Below are 22,362 nucleotides of genomic sequence, written 5' to 3'. Positions count from 1 at the left end.
TAGAACTCACCTTGAATATCGCAAAAGTATGCACGCTGTGTTGTGCTTTTTAGGTAGTTGCAATCTGAACACAACAAAGAACTTCCAAAAATACGTGACACAAGTGGAAATGTTATAAAAACCACTACAGTAAAAAATGCATTCAGTATAATATAAACTGCTAGCAAACATGCATATCATAAATACTAAAAGTTGTGTGCATTTTAAATCTCCCTGCAAAAGCAACTTGGCTAAAAACAAGGGCAGATCCATAAAAGTAAGTGGCAATCAACAGAGCAGAGATTTGTAACAACTAGAATAAATATTAATGCTATAGTAACTATGTAAAATAAACAAAGTTTTGTACCACTAACTTATGCCTTGCTACATTACTAATAAAAATTCCATATACATCCAACTGGCTTGTAATTTGGTCTTTCATTTTAATAGTCATGCAGTGTAGGCAAAAAAGGTAGCCAAGTCACGTACTAGCCAATTATAATTAAAAAGAAATTAGTTAGGAATGCAACAAAACATGAGTCAATGATAAAGGTCCAATGTCAAAACTTTGTTTATCAGATATAATTTGGCCACTCCAGATATCAGCTCTGTCAGTTGCTAGCTGTTTTTACTTTCATGAATCAGAGATGACAGGAAGGTGAAATTCAGTCAATCCTTCAAAGACCAATGTAAAATGATCCAATTTTCTATTTCCGTACCTCCAAGCAAGTCATTAACTGTACAGTCACAAAGCTCATCTTTTAAACAGACTCCATAGCAAGTGGCCCACCTTTCTAGCCAATCGGGCACAACTGGCACAGGTACACCTTCACTATACTACTGAAAAGGACAGCGATGAGGTAGAGGTGGTGCAAATCTGTAATTTAATTTATAGACTGACTTCTTGGAATCATCACTGTGATTTCCAATACCAACACTTCTATCACCATTAGCATCTCTTTCACCAGCACCACTTCCACCACCTCTACCAATATTAAGCTCATTGCCTTCTTCATGTTCGCAACAACCTCCTGTACACATTCCCATCACATTGATGTCACTTCATGGCCAACAGGTGACTGAACCATTACTTTCTCAGAGTTATAGATATGCAAGATACATTTAAGTTTATGTTGCAATACACATTATTATTTTTCCTACTAAAGCTACATGTATGTAGATTTGACTGACTTGACTGAGACCAGTGATCATGATGTGATATCTGACAACGGTTCTGTTGACTCACCTTAAAATCTCTACACAACAATGCGTCCAGGTTGGTTGGCATATGTCATGTACAGATAAAAGTCAAATGTGCTGTGAAAGTTCAATTTTTATTTAGTGAATTTTTCTATTTTTCGCTAACTAATTAACTGCCTGACTGACTGATGCTGTCAGACAAGTATACTTCAAAATTTACAGGCTTGAATTTTCACTGTTGGACGTGATTTCAGCCAGACAAGTGCCCTTAGATATAGGTACAATAATCATACACTAACCTGTGTCCTCCTTTGTATCCCACTACTTTATGCAAAGTTCACAGATAAACAATAATGGCTTTGTCTATTACCTTCTTATCACGTAACCATAAAATCGTGGATATATTTAGTTGACATAAGCTTCGCATATTTTCATAATAATTATGTTGCTAGGACTTGTAACACGAAAACAAATCCCATGCAAAGTAATTTTTACTTTGTGGTAGATAGTATAGGGAGTACATTTATAGTTGATATCCAATGCCATTATTTCCTTTGATCTGCAAGTTTACTAATGATGAAAGAAATATGCTACAAAAAGGTCATTAAGGGAGATCATTTGCAGTTCAAACAATAATCCCCCATTCTCAGCAATTTTTGTTGGAATGATCCCTATTAAAATCCTAATGTTACCTTATATTTGTACTGTATTCATTTCCTATAGGGATCAATTACAACTTCCAATCATTTATGTCCAAATATCCAGTAGTAGTAAATTGTCCTATCATTTTTACATTAAACTAAACTGCTTTAGCTATATATGCTTTAAACTATTGGCTCAACTAATACTCATCTTCTTAGCCACAGACTTCTATTTCCACTGCAAAGGAATATTGAAGCCTTTCTATTAGAGCAACACTTACAGTACATCAGCATAATGTACACACACACTTACAACTTTTGGCAATTGTAGTAACAAACAATCATAGTGATAGCTCTAGGGACCCGCCTATTATGCTCATAATTTTACCTATTATGCTATGCTGCACTGCTCAAACATTTACCTATTATGCTTAAAGTTATGCTCAATACTTACCTATTATGCTCAAATTATTCCCAATTATTTATACCTCAGTTCTCATGCTCTATAATTTCCAGTTTATGGATCAATAATAAGTGGCTGAAGCACAAATTTACTTATCAAAATGCATATCACAGAAAAGATCGATATGCTCTAATAGAACAGTCAGCTACGTGATTGTTCTATTAGAGTTACTGACTGTTCTATTAGAGTATATCGATCTTTCTGTGATACCTATTTTTATAAGCAAGAATTCATACTATTACACAAATATTCTACTTATTATGCTAGCATTATGCTCAATGCTTTCAGGCACCTATTATGCTCATAATTATGCCAGCATAATCAGCGGGTCCCTAGATAGCTCCTACAATTAAGCCAAATATCCCACTTGTGCCTGCCAAAAAGTGGAAATAATAAATGGAGGTATCTGCATGCTGTTGACAAGAAAGTTCCACCACACACCGGTAAACATGTTGAGCCACAAAAACGGTCAAAAACCAGTTGGACAAGGAAGCTTTGGAGCTTTTGAAAATGTCAAATTACCATCTTTGGCATAACTCACTCAATATGGGACAGATCTGTTACAAATACTCTACACTGTTCTCCATTCAGAAGCACATTTGTTATCTCAAACTTCTTCACACTCTTCAGTCAGGTCTACTGAAGAACTATTACCATTACACAATAGAAGTGTTGCATCGCAGAAAAATGATAAAGCATCATTTTTGCTACATTGTGAACCAGCACTGTTTAATAATAACCCTAAAAGGTAAATTGAGTGTAGACCTAACATAGCTGTAGAATTTAATGCACAATCTTGAAATTCAGTAAAATTTATTTTACAATGTTCTATCAGCCAAGTGGCATCAGGCTCTGGACAATTAGCCTATAGCAAAAAAAGATGGATTCACCATTTTAAGGAATGTATACCTTCAACAAATGAGGTCCTATTATGAGGACATGCAATCATGACACTAGGCTAGGCTCCGGCCTATTATGCCCAAAATTTTACCTATTATGCTTTTGAGCATTGCTCAAAAATTAAGCCTATTATGCTCAAAATTATGCCTTCAAAATCAAGATTATGCTCTAGAACTGACTGTTTTATTAGAGTATATCAGCCTTTCCTGACTGCATGCTGTATATTAGAGTAAGTGACTGCTCTATTAGAGTATCTTAATCTTATTTCTGCAAAGTGTGAATAACCAACAAAGAAACAGTTTAATATGTTATATTACGTGTTTGTAAATATGAAATGCACTAATAATACTATTGGCAGTGATTATTTGCTTTCTTTCAGGTGCGCGTATTGCGCATTTTAATTAAATTTTCAAATATCGTCCCTATTATGCTGGCATTATGCTTGATGCTTTTGGTCACCTATTATGCTTTAAAGTATGCCGGCATAATCAGCCGGTGCCTACATGACACACAAAAATGGCATGCTGGCTGTACACCAAATCACAGATGCAAGTGTATCTATAAATGTGACCGGGCCTGCAATAATAGGGCATGTGGGCACATGATTTTTGCCTAATTTTTCATACTTTCATCATTCATAACGTTTTGTACCATTATGCTATGGTTTTGCAATTTTCAGCTCTTAGTAAGCATTTCATTGGCATCATGATGCAGGTTACAGAATGCAAAAATACTATTCCAGTACTGAGATATGACCTGTAGAATGACGGGATGTAGTTTGTGCCCACATGCCCTGTTTTCGCAGGCCTGGTCACAAAATTAATAAACTTCAGTACTCTGTCAGTGTACATATGCATGCATCCAAATATAAACGAAACATTAGTGGCAACAACACAAAAGAATACAAAGACTAATTACAAGCTACCAAACTAATTACAAGAAACTAAACTACATATAACAATTAGCTACATTACAAAACCTAATCAAAATCTATTGTTTCCTCCAAACAGAGAGCACAGTGTCTGAGGACCATTATAACCCACAATTGAACTTTTTATATATATGCTCATTTCGTTGCACGTACGTTTTAAGTCTTAGCACAGCAACGTCTTGTTGTTATTCTTATGTCGTTTCCAGTGTCCACTATCAAAATTCACAAAGCCCAATATAAATTGCACTCGTGAAGCATGCAAGCAGTTTCTCACACGTGTAAGTGATTAACCCATGCGGCACATATTAGTTATACCACGGGAACTTGAGCTTTGCCTAATATATATGCACTAGCACTCAGGCTAATGCCCTCGTACTCGTGCATATATATCAGGCAACGTGCTCATACACATATATATGTATATGTTATACTACAGATATCATGGTATTCGAAATATATACCAAAAGATATACAAACTTAGAAAAGATGTTATAGTGCGAGGCTTCGTATAATATGTTAATAAAACATCTCGTCTCCCACTTCGAAGCAGTAACAGCAATTTCTAATGTTTTTACACCATTATTAGTACTGGTAAGTAATTCCTTGTGATTAGCATGCTCAAGGAGTATGCACATGTGTTGCAGCCTGCAGTCTTCTTGAAATCGGTCCAACAATCCATAGCAACTGTTGCTAGGTAACAAAATGTAAACCTGACCTAGTTACATGATTTTGGTGGTTGCTTAGCAACCGTTGCTATGGTGTCAAAATCATTTCTAAAATCAGTAGTGGTTACCTAGCAACTAGCAATGGTTGCTAGGCAACGATGTTGTTGCTAGGTATCAGCTATTGGTTACTATGGTACCAGTAGTTGTCAAGTCGGACATGCCTAACTGGTAGAACAACTAAACACTATCAAAAATTTTTAGCCAATCGGATTCATATATCAAATGTACAAGTGATATACTGATTCTATTGGCTAGTTTGCTGTAGTATATCAAAAATATACCACAAGCTGCTATTGGAGTTTTTGTACAGGACACGATATTGATGTTGTATTAATATATATATATATATCAGGCAAAGCACTCGTGCCTGTGGTACAACTATTACATATGTATATACAAGGCTGGGAATTCATTATCAAGACATTTACAATTTACAAGCCACAATATTTACCACAATTTATAAGCTATTAAAATCAGCACAAAAGTGATTCACTTGGCATGGTCATTATACAGCTTTATAATGCAGAAGTATACAAAATAAAAAATCTAATGAAATTAAAAGTGGCTACCAAAAATTAATGCTTAGCTTTCTGTTGCGTAAATGAACTGCTTGTGCAAGACGTTGAGCAGCTTCTACACTTATCTGGTTACCACTCATTGATAGCCTAACAAGAGAAGTGTTTTTGTTAAGCAAAGTAGCAATGGCATCACAAATTTCATCTGTAATGTCATTGTCATTAATGTCAAGATGCTGTAGCTTGTTACCCAATGCTAGCTCAGTAAAGAGAACGAAGGCTGAGGTGGATGATAACCGAGTATAGTTCATGTCCAGTTTCAATAGCCTGGAGGATGGATGGGCTAACATGCTGTAAAGAGCATGGTCCTCACCAATGTAATCATTACCTCTAATTAACAACTCCTCTACCTTACAGTGGATGGTGAGGTCTTTGATAGAGGAGGAGGATGAATGACTGAGATCATTCCATGACAAGTCAAGCTTAGTAATAGTGACATCACTTTTTGTCAGACCGCGATGCAATACACGGAGATGATAATCTTGGATATGACAAAAATACAAGCTAAGCGTCTTCCACCCCTTGTGGAGTGAACAGGTCAGGAAGGTTGCAATGCAATCAACATCATAAGGGGATAGGCTAGTATGGCTTAGATCAATTATTTTAGTTTCAAAGGTCTTTGCCTTTTGTATAGGCTCACACATTGTTTTGTCTTCAGCCCCATGGAAGCAGTAGAATAGCTGAAGACATTTTAATTGATCCTGTAAGAATATTTCTGAAACAGTAATCGTGTCATTTCCACATGACAGAAATTGTTTAAAAGCAAATCGTTGTCCTTTAGTAAGTGAAGTATACATTGCAAACATGTTAGAATGAAGATCACTCCAGAACTTTTCTTTAAGCACTTGCAGCTCTTCATGTGGTGAAAGCAGACTGACATGGTAGGCAGCTAAGAATTCTTGAACTGAAAAGTGAATGAAGTTAAATGTCATAGTTTTTCCAGTCAAAGTAAAATGTTTAACAGCCTGCAGAAGACCAAAGCCATTGATAGCACCTGGAACAGCTAAAATATCTGGATATGTTTTTGTTACCTCTTCCAAGGTAAAGATTAGCTTGTTATTACTAAGACCCTCCAGTGATAGCTTAGACAGCTGATGAATTACTGTATTGCAGGGCTCCGGTAAGTCTGTTAGATGAGTGATGTTTTTTTCAAGTAAATGACCAGATCTGGAAAGGTGCCGACAAATAGTAAGACAGATAAAGTAATGATAAAGCTGTGTAGAATTGCTGGGAAGAGGAATTCCCTGTTTGTATAGATATATCAAAATTACCATGTTGAAGGGCACAAGACACAGACCATTTATAGTGTGATTACTTTCCAGATATTCAGTAAGTTCTTTGATTGCATGTGGCAATGCTTGTTTTATGTAGTTCATTCTTTCACTTTCAGTGAAGCCCAATATGTCTATTCTTAGCGTTGCCTGCTTGTGAAGATTCTCTGATGCATGAGGACGAGATGAAACAATTAAGCCACACTCAGGAAGTACATGGCGTTTAAGAATGTTGGAAATTAAACTGTTCTTTTGTAGATCTGCTGGAAATTCATCAAACCCATCCAAAAGAAGAATAATATCTTTGCCACCATTTTCAAAAAGGTAATCATTACATACATCTATAATTTCAGGTGCCCTTTTATGTCCAACACAGAACAATTGGAGGAGTTCATGGACTGATGTACTTTGCTGTACAATAGGATCACGAAGACAGAGAAGAAGAACAAACTTGAATACTTTTAATACCTGTTTATCACCCCAACGATACGCAATTTCTTTCAGTAACACAGACTTTCCAATACCAGGAGGGCCTTCGACCAAGATAAATTGTGGTTCATCATTCTTTTCTAGTAGGGCTAAGACTTGCTCTATCTCTTCAGTAACAGTACTAGTAGCAAGGACCTCTTGTAATGGCTGATCATGGTCAAGCTTGAGACGTTTAGGGATAGACTGACTGATAACAAGTGAAGCAATATCACCTGTTTGTGCCAGTTTGGTGATGGCCAAGGCTTGTTGTAAGTTGTGATGTCCTTTGTAGTGAATCAGTAATAGAGGTGTGAAATTCTTTGGCTGATCCGGTGGCCAAGCATCATCATCAACCCTAAACCGTCCTTGTACATTACGCTTACTCATGATGTTGGAGAAGACAGAGACTTCTATGACAGTGACAGATAATGTGGAATGCACAATATTTCCACTTTACCTTGTTTATCAGAAGATGAATCATGGGACACTGCAGGTGACTCAATCACCTTAAGCAAATTTTCCCAACTAGCAGAAGGGTCCACTTCAAGCCACTTCTCCAACATGGCATCACAAGAAGACTCCGCTTTATCATGGTTATCGTATTTGATGATGTCTAGTGTTCCACTGGATAGACCCAGTAGTGCTCCGATAACTCTCCAATGAGCAGCATAGTTTGGAGTAATGTAGTTGTGAAGATCCTTCAGTAGTGGAGTATTGATAGCTGCATTAACAAAGTATGCAGAATGGAGTCTGTGATCTGGCCAGTGCATATTTTTTGGGCACACTTTTGACCTTAACTAAAAACATGAAAAATTTTAAAAACCATGTGTTCTGAGCTCAATCTTACTACTTTTCACAAATCATCAGAGTGCTACCTGCTGTGCTACCACTGCTAGCTGCAAGCTCCCTGAATTTTTAACCATTTAAATTAATGCAAGACAACATAAAACAATGATCAAGTCTATATTAAAGCTGAACCCAATCCCTAACCCTAACTTGGATTAGTAGACTAAGCTAAACCCAAACTCTAACTTTGAAATGGTTCCATAAATAGTAGAGGATACTATCTAGCTACAGAATCAATTCCATCATTGAAATAACGAGAATCAGTGTGCATACATCTATATACAATAAAAGCAAGGGGGTGTCACTCCAAAATAACCCGTACTCCAATCTTCATCCTCAGTCAAAGTGATCAAACTAAAAAAAAAAAACAAGCCTTTACCGTTGAATTACGCTAAAATCCATGCTTGACTTTTTGACCAAATTTTTGTACATTTTCGTAAAATTACGGTTATGTTTTAATTCTAAAAGTATCATTTGTGGAATTCACTTTATAAAACAAACTTGTCATTTGACCTACTGCAAATTTCTTGCTTGACTTTTGACTTCCGTTTTGACTGAGCACAAAGATCAGAGTACAGGATAAGGTAAGTATGGGGGTTTCCGGACAGCTGGGTATTCCGGACACTTCATTTTTAATCCGCTACTGAAGGATGGAATAGAAATCGATCAGGCTATAGTTTAAGTACCTAAGTTCCCTACTTGTGTGCTATAAAATACTAAAGTTTTGTTTCGATAGCTTTAAGAATTACCGAGATACATCACAATTTGCTTGCATGTGTAAAATATTTTTGTGTAAAAACTTTCACTACGCATGTTAACAGGAGATTGAGGGCACCATTTGTAATTCTAAGCCACCATAGGCATCACAAATGATCAGTCACACTACTCAGTGAACGGATATATGATTTAGAGATAGTACAACTGGAATCCAAGCCCATTACCTGCGACATGTTAACTGGCACGCGCAATCAACACAACCAGCATCCCAGAGAAGCCCCAAGTAAGGATCTGTGGGGCCACACTACTTAACTATGCTGTTTCAGTGTTAAGGCAAGGACTGATACAGATTTCCAGGCAGTAGATTAAATGTCGCATCTTCGAAAGCGCTGCAAGACACTTGCATGGTCGGAGCAAGGCTGGTAGCAGTTCTTCTTCTTAAAAATCGCTGTCACCAACAAAGTAACCAGACAAATAGAATGCTTTGAGTCTCTGCTGAGCCATGACACTCAATAGAGTGCAGCATTTCCCATAACAATGGCAGGTACGCCTTTTTAAAGTGGTACGTGCCCGGAAACCCCAGCCACATAAATTTTTGGCATTTTCTCAAACTGCAAATTTAAACTGCTCTTTCCCCTAGCACCCTATATTTTACCATCCACAATTTATACCACCAATAGCCTAGCTCATTAGCTACAATTCGGCACTAAGCATTTTAGAATCTGTTTTTCTCTCGAGGAGAACTGTATGGGGTGCCGTTTGTACCAAAATTGTGCAAAAATGCTTTATTTATAAACTATAACCATACTTTATAAATCAATGCACTACTTTATAAATCATAGACATATACTTTATAAATCATATGTATGATTTATAAACCATATACCTGATTTATAAATCATTGACGTACTTTATAAACTATAACATTGATTTATATAAATTATACATGTGATTTGTAAACTCTAACATTAATTTGTAAAGCATAAATACTGATTTATAAATTATAATATTAATTTATATATCAATGCACTACTTTATAAATCATGTGTATAGTTTATGAATCATGTGTATAGTTTATAAATCATGCGTATAGTTTATAAATCATACACATGATTTATAAATCAATAACATACTTTATGAACTGTACATGCATAATTTATAAATCATCATTATGATTTATAAATTGCACACATCAGATTAATAAATCAGAAGTATAGTTTACAAACCATCATCAAGAGCGACTTAGTTTGGTTATTGTTGTATTTTATAAATCATTGTCGTACTTTATAAATTCAAAACATACTTTACAAATCACATGTACAATTTACTTTTGTAAACTAGCACTATGATATATAAATGAATAGTGTAATTTAGTAGCCATACATTGTTGTTTAGTATCGATAGTCAGAATTCATATCAATATTACTTGGATATGCATCAAATGGAAAGCATTTGTGACACATGATCCAGCTAGCACAGGATTTAGTACAAGCTTTGGCAGCTATTGTGAGCACTTGCACTAATGAGAGCAACCCGGCAAAGTGGAGTATCACCATTACCAATGCCCTTGCCAGTGGTTCCACCAATTATGCCACTGTTGTCACTGGCTGGATTGAGCCCAAATCCTACACCGTGTAAGAGTAGCCAACAAGAGTGGCATAATTAGTGGAATTACTGGCAGGGGAGTTACCCAAAATGATGACAGGGACATTGGTAATAGTGATACTCCACTTTGCCGGGTTGGTCTCATTAGTGCAAGTGCTCACAATAACTGCCAAAGTTTGTACTGAATCCTGTGCTACTGAGCTGGATCACATGCCATAAATGCTTTCCATTTGATGCACATCTAAGTAATATTGATATGAATTCTGACTATCGATACTAAACAACAATGTATGGCTACTAAATTACACTATTCATTTATATATCACAGTGCTAGTTTACAAAAGTAAATTGTACATGTGATTTGTAAAGTATGTTTTGAATTTATAAAGTACGACAATGATTTATAAAATACAACAATAACCAAACGAAGTCGCTCGTGATGATGGTTTGTAAACTATACTTATGATTTATTAATCTGACGTGTGCAATTTATAAATCATAATGATGATTTATAAATTATGCATGTACGGTTCATAAAGTATGTTATTGATTTATAAATCATGTGTATGATTTATAAACTATACACATGATTTATAAAGTAGTGCATTGATATATAAATTAATATTATAATTTATTAATCAGTATTTATACTTTACAAATAAGTGTTAGAGTTTACAAATCACATGTATAATTTATATAAATCAATGTTATAGTTTATAAAGTACGTCAATGATTTATAAATCAGGTATATGGTTTATAAATCAGGTATATGGTTTATAAATCATGCATATGATTTATAAAGTATATGTCCATGATTTATAAAGTAGTGCATTGATTTATAAAGTATGGTTATAGTTTATAAATAAGGCATTTTTGCACAATTTTGGTACAAACGGCACCCCATAGAACTGAACAAATTTCTAATACATGTTCAAACTTTGTCCGGAAACGCCCACCCCTACCTTATATTGGAGTCACGGATACCCCCTTGAAAAGTGTAAATGCATTAGCTACTTGTATAAAATACGAAAGTGTGCCCAAAAAATTAGCCCGGTGGGTATAGTTATAGCTGATATTAGGATACTTACAGTACTTACCCTTCTCGGGTGTTGTAAATTGGCTTAGTCCTGCGCCGAAATTATTTCGATCCGCCATGCCCAGTTATGGCACTGAGTGAGTGAGAAGAGTCACGTCAGTGTAGATTTTATTGACTCAACTGTGGCACAAAGGGTCATCTCTAGAACATGCACTACAACAGATCTCCGTAGTCTCGCTCAGCCCTAGTGCGTTAGCCAATTCCTCGTTTTGTCGAGCACTTCCTGCCGCCACTTACTCTCCGTGGCTATACCAAGGTCCTTGGCCAGGGTGTGGTTGCCGATATCATAATAATGTTTCGGGACAAACTAAATCAATTTGTGGTTAAATGATGTAGCACAGCTGTAGAAACCACAAAAATACCGGTAACATCACCCGATTCTCGTACTATATTCAGGTAGTTATCTGAGGAAAAGTCACGTGTTATATCAGGTAATACCTGAATAGTATCACCGTGTATAGTCGCACGTTTGGGTAGCGCTGCTATTATTACCATATTGAAGGATGCGGGTGTCAGGAGTAGCGCCTTGACTGTCTCTCCGGGTGTATTGGAGTTTAGTGAGATTGGAAGTTTATTGTGAGTTTAGTGTGAATTCAAAGTGCTTGTGTGTTGTAAATGGCCTAAGGCAGTGTGTCATCTTACTCTACGCATAGATACTATCTATGCTCTACGCTGTATCCTCGACTGTATCCATACCCTGCAATATGCTTGATCATAGATAGGTGTCACACGCACGAGACTAGGTCTCATGATGTTCCCTTGGATTTTCCTGTCCCACCGTACTTGCATGAACTAGCAAACATGTTGTGATACCACAGATGCAAGGAGTGACTTGTACAGTCACCACTTAAACTCTGACCATGGGAAAGGCACTAGACGTTAACTACAGTCGCAGCTCCGCCTGCAGTCCATGCCTGTGCAACACCATGCAATGCAGCAGTCATGATTTCATTAAAACATTATGGAAACACCACATTATTATTGATGTAAATGTTCAGGCCTGTAGAAAATGTTGTGGTTGTGTCCCATCGTGATACTGTAGTAAACTATTGACTCTTGAATTGTTACTCATTTTTTATTTCAACTACTGAGTTGGGTTCGCTAGCATCTGAAGGCTGCTTTTCATTAATAATGTTTAAATCACCTTGATCGTTCAATGTTAAATCACAAGCCACATTTCCAGAACTATTTTAGTGCTTCCTCTATTGCTGTATATCATGACGTAGGCAAGAAATTCATGCATATTAATTTATCCTTTTAGCAGAGCAATTTCATGGTACTACAGGTACAATAGGCAATAGAGTGTATAGCAGATACTTTTTGATCACAAAAAAGAGATATTGTACGTGTTAGACAAAACTGACTCAACCCAATGACCACCTTTCACACTGCATGCGCCAACCACACACACACATGCACACACAAACTCAATATGCAAAGTGTTAGCCACTAGAGTTCACTTTTACAAGGACTACACCATGCATACGGTTTTGAAATATATATTCGTAGCTGTGTAATGCAGCTATGTAACTTTCTGCTTGGTATACCACTATTTTAGGCAGAGCATCATTTATTGTCATGTGTCTGGCACACATCAAGAAAAAATGTAGCCTCTCAGTTTGCCTTGTATTGGAGAGTAACAGTAGACCCTGGCATTACCTCAATTCATTAAAATTCATTTCAGAAATTTTAAACTTTAATATGGTACTTACAGAGTGCACAACTGCATCCATGCTTACATGAATAATATATAATTTCAAGTGAGATTATAATGTGTTATTCATTGTATTTGCTACTATTGGCACAGGTTAGCCTTTGAACCCAACCTTATCTACTGACAAAGCAGATAGTACAGGTGTGTAGTGTGTCTGTGTGTCTAGTGTCCACCCAGCTGTTACATCAATGGCCACCTGGTATAAACCAGGGAGGTATACGTAAATGCCAGCTGTAAATGCCAGCTGTAAATGCCAGCTGTCCATGTATCGCAGAGTGAGTGAATGGGACTTTGGGTGTCCATACCTTCACCTGTGAGACATGATACAGTCTCCTGTGAGTAACTGGTCCTGTCTCAGGATATTTGCTGGTGTTGACTCATATCACCTGGGTAATGTACAGGTGTTCCAGTGCTGGTTCACTGCGTGCATGTGTGTGTATGTGTGTGCATTAGAGAGAGAGAGAGAGGCAGAACAGCCAAGTGGCTAGAACATCATCCTGTTAATCAAAAGGGTCATGCCCGGTTATGCTAAGTTGTTGTTGTTGTTGTTGTTGTTGTTGTTGTTGTTGCTTTCTTAAACAAAAATCTTTATCCATATTGCTCCTGAATACTCGGCTGTAAAATGAAGACCTGGTGACCTTGTGTCAACTGGGGAAGCAGCTCTAACATTAATGGGTACCTGGTGTTTTCTGGGGAAGCTAATACCCAACTGTCGTTGTCTCTCTTAGGGGTGTAGGGGTCATTGTGGAACTTCAGGTTCTGTGACTTCTCTCTGTGAGACTTGGGCAATCCTTGTGTGGCTTACGAGTACTGCACCAAGAGGATTTTCCTGCACCAAACTCAAGTAACTGAGGCTTCCCAGTGCTAATTCGCTGGGGAGCAACAGCTGTGTTTCACTTGGCTGCTGTGTTTTGCTTAGCTGCTGGTGACCTTCTTTTTTTTTCTGTAGTGTGTGTGTGTGTGTGTGTGTATTTGAAGTAAGTAATTAGAATAATCAAAACAATTTGTGCATTGTATATACTCACCTAGGGATGGGAGGTATTGCATTTTTGAAGAACGGTACGGTATTAGGAGAAATACTTCGGTATCACTAAATACCTTTAAACTTGGGTAAGCTATGATTTGCACTTATACCCACATTTTTTTAAAAGAAACAAATGAAACAACAATAATATTGTGCCGCAAAGTAAGTTTTGAAGTATCCCAAAAAGTAAAAACCATTGTGAATACTTCAACATGCACTCACAGCTCTGTGCTTGTCCACAGCGTAATTATGGTTGTATGAGGCTTGACTTCATGTACGTATGGTCATCACTAAACCACCAAAAATTAATTACTACATCAAATTCGGTATTCGGTATTTTTAGAAAATCACTTTGGTATCTGAAAAATACCTTTTTAACTACTAATACCTAAAAACCTCCCAACCCTATACTCACTATCCACAAAGTACACATTATCCCCATTAGGTCCAGTCCATTGCTTGTCTGATATGCATAACAATAGTTCTGCCATAGAATAATTATTCGTTACATTTTGAGATTTTTCTGCTATGGGTTGTTTATATATGTAGTGGCTATATTTTTCTTTTGTGTTTGGGTAGGATTCCTAGCAATGGAGTAAGCCCAATATAATTTTCAAATCAAACCACGATAAGGTGCTCAGCTGAGGGGTACACTGGTGACCCCAATCCTCATGCATCAGCTGTTGTCACCCTACTCACTCATTCACTTGGTGTGGTGTATTTTGCTTACAAACTGGATGACAGGACACATAGACTGAGCTTTACACATAATCCATACGGTATCTACATAGTTCTTGCAATGCATATTATTGTTTCACAATTTTTGCTATTTAGTCTTCAATAAGTCATGCATGGAGTATTTGATTAGACAATACAGTAATGCTGTAGTATTCATAAATTTGTATATCTGGTTTCTTCATTACTACAGCACTTGGTATAATAGTAGATTTTTAGCTTTGGTGATGGAGCAATTAGGGGCGTAGCCAGGATATTTTTGAAGGGGTTTGGAGTTAAAGTGGAATGCCTTAAGGAGAAGGCCTGGGTGTTTCCCCTAGACCATGTTTGAACGAAAATGAAGTATACATAAAATGTGCCCTTAAGCAGTAACATCGAAAGGTGTGGTTTGTGCATCTAACTAACTAAAAGCTACACACTGCTGTTTATGCAGCTTATGAAACTATAAACCAACTGTAAAACTAACTAATCTTCACTTCCAGACAGCATACTGACAGCCAACTTCAATTTCATAGCACATGGAAGCCCTCCACACTCAAGTCCCTTAGCAGTTGGCGATATTTCTTTCCAGGCATACATTATTCTCTGCCAGTCCTCCTGTTGATGGTCTTGGCTTGTACTCCTATATGTTCGAGACATCACGTGCCCACAACAAGTAACAAAATAAACAAACCATTCTTCAGTTAAATATGCATCAACAATTCACAGTTTGTTCTAACCTGACACATGTATAACACGACCACTCAAGTTTAGCAGCAGCTGCCTTGTAATATGTCTCAACACAGTCCTTCACTATTTCACTCACACCATTTCAACCATGCATCACGTGCGCAATTGATCACGTAATGTAATAGATAAAATTTGCAATGGTTCAGCATTAATGTGATGTGACCCTCAAGAGTAGTACAGAGGAGCCGGTGGGGTAAGTAGCTACCAGAGAGCTCCAGGGCTGTAAGACTTGGTATGATTTTTAAAAATTCTGCCTCTGAAAGGGGGGTTCGTCTGAACTCCCCTGCCTACGCCCGTGGCAGTAGGTACTTTTAGCTACAAGTGCATTTGTTATGGTTGTAGTTTAAATCGATGGCAACTGTGTACCCTAACTAAGATTTCTAGCATCATCTTTTGAAAATATTAGTGCGTATATAGTATTCATGAAAACAGTCTCCAACATTTCCTGTTTCAAGCCCTGTCCGTCAGTGAGTCCATGGGTCTAGTCCATGAGATGCATTATGCTCATTCACTTATAAGTTAATGGTCAGCCGGTTCATTCGTTGTCATTCTCATGAGTGACCGTAGCTTTCCTCTGGCCTTTATTTAAGGCCAGGTATTACCATATGTATGTATGGTGATGATAGTTTCAATCGGATGAAGATTGGGACAGCTGTGTGATTTGTGTTAGCACAAGCACAGCTAAGAACAAACTACTTTTGCAGGCATATATATATATATATATAATAATAGTTCTATAGCCTTTATTTTGTTGAGTACATTACAATAACTGTTTTTTTTTGGTTGCCAGCAAATAAATTGTTGCTGACATGAATGCATGTAGGATATGAGTATCAATGCATAAAATTACCATAAAATATTTCCCTGTGAATGTGTGAGTGTAGTTTTTACTTTTTGTCAAAGCTGGGTCTATTGGAAGCTTTGTCATGTGATAAATAATTTCAAGTATGAAATGGAGGATAAGCAGCCACCAGAGAAGACAGCACTGCTAATAACAAAGTGAAGACTGCCAAGGGAGTCTTAATTATAATCCTTCATACTCCATTAAAACATTCTTTCCATAATTTAAAAATTCAAGAATGCAATTAGCATTAATTCTTTATGATGGTGCTGATTTCACGGGCAATTACCCTATAATCCATACTGAACTGTAATCACTTGCAAGTCCTTGTAGGTGTTTTGTCATACTTGTTTAAGTTGGGCCCTAAATAATAGTTATACGGGCACAATGTGGATTCTATGAAATTTATAAACCCGAAGTCCCGGGTTGTAGTGCACGAGCGAAGCGAGGGTGCTACTATGGGCCTGAGGGTTTATAAATTTCATAGACTCCATATTGTGCCCGTATAACTGCTTTAGGCTCTATTTCACGTTACACTCTAAATAGATTATTTTGTCACATGAGGACGCATAGTTGCCATGGTGCTAGTATTATCTCAATAAAACCAGCCACTTTTGCCAAGCCTACAGCAGAAACAGCTGTGGATGAGGTAAGTAATCTGAGTAATGTTAAATGGGGTCTAAAGCAGTTACACGGGCACAATGCGGAGTCAATGAAATTTATAAACCTGAATGCCCGGGGTGTAGCGCACGAGTGAAGCAAGGGCGCTACTGAGGGCCTTTTCTAACTCTATTTAGACTATTATTCATTTCACGGCTGTTTCTGTTGTAGGTTCGGCAAAAGCGTCTGGTTTTCTTGCGATAACACTGGCGCCATGGCAACTATGCGTCCTCATGTGACAAAATAATCGTGCTCGTTAAATCACTGCACGTGAACAATGCATAGCGATTGGATAAACCTAGATTTTGAGCATGTTATATTGTGCCTGAAGGCGTGGTAAGCTGTTTGACATGCAGTAATCTATTTAATGGCAGTGTAGCCAGATATATATATATACACTAGTCAGTGTGTTACAGCTCATAACATGCTGTGGTTTATGTAGGTGGATTGTGGTACTTCAGTGAGTGTGAGTAAGGAAAATGAATGAAGGTATCATTCATCAGGTATGACATATATAAAATTAACAATGTGTATCAGTCCCCTGTCACTATCTGGCATTTGCCTGCAAGCTATGAAATTCGATCATTGATTTCTACAAAGCAGTTATCATAAAATTAATTCCTCTGTAAAATATTTTAAAGTTTGTTTAGTAACTCTAACCCGATGCGCTGTTAAGCTGTAGGCCAGCTGTGGGCATGAACCTGGTTTCCTGAAATTGGATATAGGAAAACCATATGTTTCTGTGTAGTATGATTGTATGTTTGCCTGTCCACATCATGCTTGTAAACAAGTGTGAAAAGTTTCAACCTTCATTCTCATTATGATAACTTGAATGAGGATGGCTGATCTCTGAGAGCAATGAATGGGGCTTTCCTTGTGTGCTGCGAAGCACTTTAACTAGAATGGTGGGTGGACACACCCATCACAAAAATACTTTGTAATGAACCGTTTACTGGCTAAAGAATTTGCTTTAGAAAACATGTCATGTAGTACACCATTGCTGTGTTTGGAAACTATTTGAGGTGGCCAGTATAGAGAAGTGGTTAAGGAGGTGGCCACTACATACAGAGAGGTTGTTAAGGAGATGGCTGCTGAGTGAGTCATTCATGTCAATGTCTGTCAATACATCTCAGATGCAGCTGCCAAGTAAAATTAGGCAGTAGGTGTATGTGTGGTGGCTACAGCTCTTCTATGCAAACATGAGTTCACTTTTCGTTGAAATTGTTTTTTTTACTACTACAGTACTCTGCTTGTCAAAGTAATTTAACAGTAAGGGGATTTTTCATTGAAGGTTTAGATGACTTAATATTTTCAACGTTTAAAGTTTACTGTAACGGTACTGTGTATTTTGCTACATGCATATTTCACTTTGCATGTACAGTGTATAAGATCTGTTTGTTTCTACATTAGACGTAAAATTATTCTGATGGGACTACAAAGACAAGATGCTTATACATATTGAGCTAGGTAAGCTACATACATGCTGTGGTTACAGATATACGTATATTTCTACTTATAGGAGAAACAGAAAATGGTGATTCAACGTTGCTGTATACATCTGAGAACAATTATAGTGCTACTTTGACATTTACAGTGTGAATGTTGTGTCTGTATTGTGTTATTGTAAACTGTTTACACATCATGTATACATTAAATTTTCCATTGTGATTGTTTTATTCCTCACATTAGTCATAAGTCAGTACATTATGTTTATGTGTACACAGTAAGGATCCAAAGGCAGTGTACGTGCTTACTGGAGATCCAGGCCTAAGGCTTGTTTGGAGACCTGGTATGATGAATTTCAACTGATATCACTGATGACCTTTCTACTTGTGTCAGCATAAAAGTGCCATGCATGTGTAGTCAGTGGTAGTATGTGGCATTGTTGTGACTATGGAAAGGTGGAATGATGTGATTGTTGCAAGCAATCTACTAACCACATACCAAATGTACATATGTGACCGGATTTGCAAAAGGGGGTCTTCCTACTCTTCCACACACATCCAGTTTGCCATTTTTGGCAATTCATATCTTTAGAATGGAAAGAGCTATTGACTTGAAATTTGGTCAGAAATGAGCACCAACATAGCTGAATATATGGTGAAAGTTTCAGGATAATAATTATGTTACTTGAGCACTAAGGAATGGTCTCCCAAGTTTATGGAATTGGATGTGTGGAAGACCCTTTTTTCATAAATCCAATCACAAATAGTAGTTCTTTGTAACTCTTTCACAAAGATTGCTGAAATAATGTTGAAGATGTCACAATTATGCACACAACTACTCTTGAAAATTACGCTATTCTTAAAATTAAATACATTATAGCTAACAATAACAGATCTAGGTATGGATAATCTCAAGGGAAGTATCATCATTTAAATGCATATAAAATTATAATACAGATAATTACGTATACACTATCTGTATCCTGGCCTTTCAGTTTCAGTATAAGGCCAGTAGTTTATGTAGGAGCATGTATGGATTATTAACCAACTGGTCCAAAGCATTTTTTTAATCTTACATTTTTGGTTATTACTTTTATTTCATTAAAAGTATACAATTAACCACCTCCCCCTAGCAGCATACTCTTTGCATACTTAGGCTGAAGAGATGAATGACTCATTGTAATACATGGCTTACTGATATGATAGCTAGATAATAATATATAGACCAGAAGTATGCATGTCACCAACCTGATTGCGATAGAATAGACTCAAGCACATTAAATTTCTTCAATTGTATAATATTTAATTTAACTTTGTTTACTCTTTCTATAAATGCATGTTTTGATTTACATACTTGGATAGACTCCATCAATATCATACATGAAGTGATACAAGCAATCAACAAAACGATTGTTTTATTAGAAAGTTTAAGCTAAAATACATAATGGCACAGATACCCAGACACATATGGACTCTTTCGTAATTATAACCATTGATTTCTTTAACAGATATATAATAATAATAATTGTATATAGACCATAATTATAATATTACAGTTCGTATAACAATGCATTATAGTTTGCAACTACTGTAACCATGCTTGCAACAGTACATGTAAAGAGTTATATAGGTAATAAAGCTATATATATATATAATTATATAGGCACATGCATATGCAGCAATAAACCCATGCATGCATGGTTACTACAATATACAATTACACACTTGTGCATGCATCAGTGTTACAATGTTGTGTTTAAGATACGTATTATTAATATGAAGTTCACCATCGATCGATAACAAATATAATACAGTAAAGATCTGCCAATGATGCAATTGCAGAATGCATGTATAGTAATTATGATGCTTAATACCTTATGATAAAATAATACTATATACACTTAAGTGATTACACTAAGGTTATAACCATATGTACTATACACTAGTACTCTGCATATTATGTTTTACAGTGCATGATATACTTGTACACAGTACATGCTGTTGAACTTGCAATCACTCTTATAAAACACACATAATATTATCTGCCCACACTGTTGTGCCAGTATATTACAGCATAGCAGATCTATTATATTTGAAAAAGTACAACTACGGCATGTATTGGTTTAATTTGCATCAATATAAATACACTTCTATCACATGTACACTGAATATGTATACACAGAATGTTTAAATATGCAACATCGTAACTGCTGTATTGCTGTTTGATGCAGTGCTGCAGTAAGAGTTCCTTTCCATGTCTCCTTAGAATGACCTGTTAGTTATACTTAATGGCATACTCAACTGCACTGTATATAAACTATAGCTTACCTATGTATGTAAAACAAGCATCAATGGCCTGCATCACTAAACTGTTGAAATCTCATCATGTCACTTTAATCTATTAAATAAAATCATGTGGGTCACTAACATCTACCACCATGAATAAATTGAATATAGACATGCAGTTACTACATATGAACACAATACATGTACAGATGTACATGCACAGTACAGAACATTTTGTGTAACATTTGACTTTCAGAATAGAAACATCACGCAGGATTTTAAAATTATGAGTTGTCTATATATGCAGTCCGTTGGGATAACTAGCTACTTTTCTCTGTACTGTACCTATGTTACAACAATGGTTACATAGTATCTAGTAATCATGCATTAAAACCAAACACCTACCTGGGGAATTGGAAGCAGTGGAAATGGAAACTGGAAAAAGAAAATAGAAATCGGAAAAGGTCAAATCTTCATTACATGTGTACACTAGGGTAAAACTCTTGCTTAGTTACCACCTCTCAAAGACCACCTCATTACAAAGACCATCTCTGTACAAAGACCACCTCATTACAAAGACCATATTGCAATTAGGTCTAGAAGATGCCAAAGGCATACTTAATGACCTATAATGACCACCTCTTTACAAAAACCGAACGTAATAATGAATTTGTATACAATTACATATATTCATCATAATCCCAACCCATTACTATAGCCTGGTATACTCCAGGACCTATACTATAATGTGTAAAATATGTACACCCCAGAAAATTAATGGTGTATCTCCTCTTTATGACCCCATGGTAAGGTCAATATCATCCTCCATATTTTGGTCTGATCAGACCATCTGTACCATAAATCAGTTGGTTGGTTTGTAATGGATATTCTCATAAAGTGTTGTAAACTATAACTGTATCAAAGAAAATGCAGTCTCAAAAGATGACCATAAGTACCTATCATTTTCTAGGTGAGTTAGTGAATAAGTCATACATACAATACATGTTTGTAGCTTAGCTATGAAATCTTAAGAAGTGGTCTTTGTAAAGAGGTGGTTATTGTAAGGAGGTAGTCACTGTAATGTTCTTGGATATAAGTGTGCCTTTGTCATCTTATGACCTTGTACAGAAGTGGTTTTTGTAATGAGGCTGTTTTTGGGAGGTGGCCACTAAGTAAGAGTTTTACCCTAATATACATGTCATGAAGATTTGACTTTTTTCCGTTTTCCATTTCCATTGCATACAGTATATTCTTCCCCTGGGTCAAACAAGGACATGAAACTAACAGTTATAACCTAATTTATAGTTAGCTAATTTTACAAAAAGTAAGTTGCATGGGATATAAAGGATTAGTTAATATTTCTACCCCTATACACAAGCTATTACTTCAATATATTTTCACAAAAGTTTCAGGTTATATGTATGCCAGCTAATTTCACTTGGTGAACAAATGGCATATGCTGGCTGATGACTGTCTTACACATCCTAAAATGGAAATAAAGTCTGTTTATA

At 36.5% G+C, this 22,362-nt stretch overlaps 1 protein-coding gene and 1 long non-coding RNA gene across 4 annotated transcripts; one reads left to right on the top strand and one right to left on the bottom strand.

Moving 5' to 3' along the window:
• Positions 1 to 5,220: 5,220 nt before the first annotated feature.
• On the bottom strand, positions 5,221 to 11,671 carry LOC136261366 (protein NLRC3-like). Of its 2 annotated transcripts, none has more exons than XM_066055359.1 (3): positions 11,410 to 11,671; positions 7,611 to 7,874; positions 5,221 to 7,563 (listed from the first exon to the last, which is right to left on the bottom strand). In XM_066055359.1, the coding sequence occupies exons 1-3, from the start codon at positions 11,474 to 11,476 to the stop codon at positions 5,405 to 5,407; spliced, it is 2,490 nt and encodes an 829-aa protein (XP_065911431.1). In that variant the 5' UTR covers positions 11,477 to 11,671; the 3' UTR covers positions 5,221 to 5,404. The 2 variants fall into 2 exon arrangements, with proteins under 2 accessions (XP_065911431.1, XP_065911432.1); XM_066055360.1 differs by having other exon boundaries at positions 11,419 to 11,671.
• A 121-nt stretch (positions 11,672 to 11,792) lies between these two features.
• Positions 11,793 to 18,803, top strand: LOC136261552 (uncharacterized). Of its 2 annotated transcripts, XR_010703943.1 has the most exons (6): positions 11,793 to 11,993; positions 13,225 to 13,272; positions 16,523 to 16,618; positions 17,563 to 17,623; positions 18,531 to 18,587; positions 18,640 to 18,803. It is a non-coding gene; the product is annotated as an uncharacterized lncRNA (long non-coding RNA). The 2 variants fall into 2 exon arrangements; XR_010703942.1 differs by lacking the exon at positions 13,225 to 13,272.
• Positions 18,804 to 22,362: the final 3,559 nt, after the last annotated feature.

This window comes from Dysidea avara, chromosome 7, assembly GCF_963678975.1.
Source record: "Dysidea avara chromosome 7, odDysAvar1.4, whole genome shotgun sequence".
NCBI lineage: Eukaryota > Metazoa > Porifera > Demospongiae > Dictyoceratida > Dysideidae > Dysidea > Dysidea avara.
Note: the sequence above shows the minus strand (reverse complement) of the source record. Positions and strands in the feature narration are given on the sequence as shown.

Bases quoted from the DNA above. Each gene is read 5' to 3' on its own strand.
- LOC136261366 (XM_066055359.1), bottom strand. From the start codon at position 11,476: ATGGCGGATCGAAATAATTTCGGCGCAGGACTAAGCCAATTTACAACA. The intron at 7,875-11,409 runs GTAAGTATCCTA...TTGTTAATGCAG, and splicing joins ACCCGAGAAGGGTAAGTACT to CTATCAATACTCCACTACTG. The intron at 7,564-7,610 runs GTAAAGTGGAAA...TCACTGTCATAG, and splicing joins TTCATCTTCTGATAAACAAG to AAGTCTCTGTCTTCTCCAAC.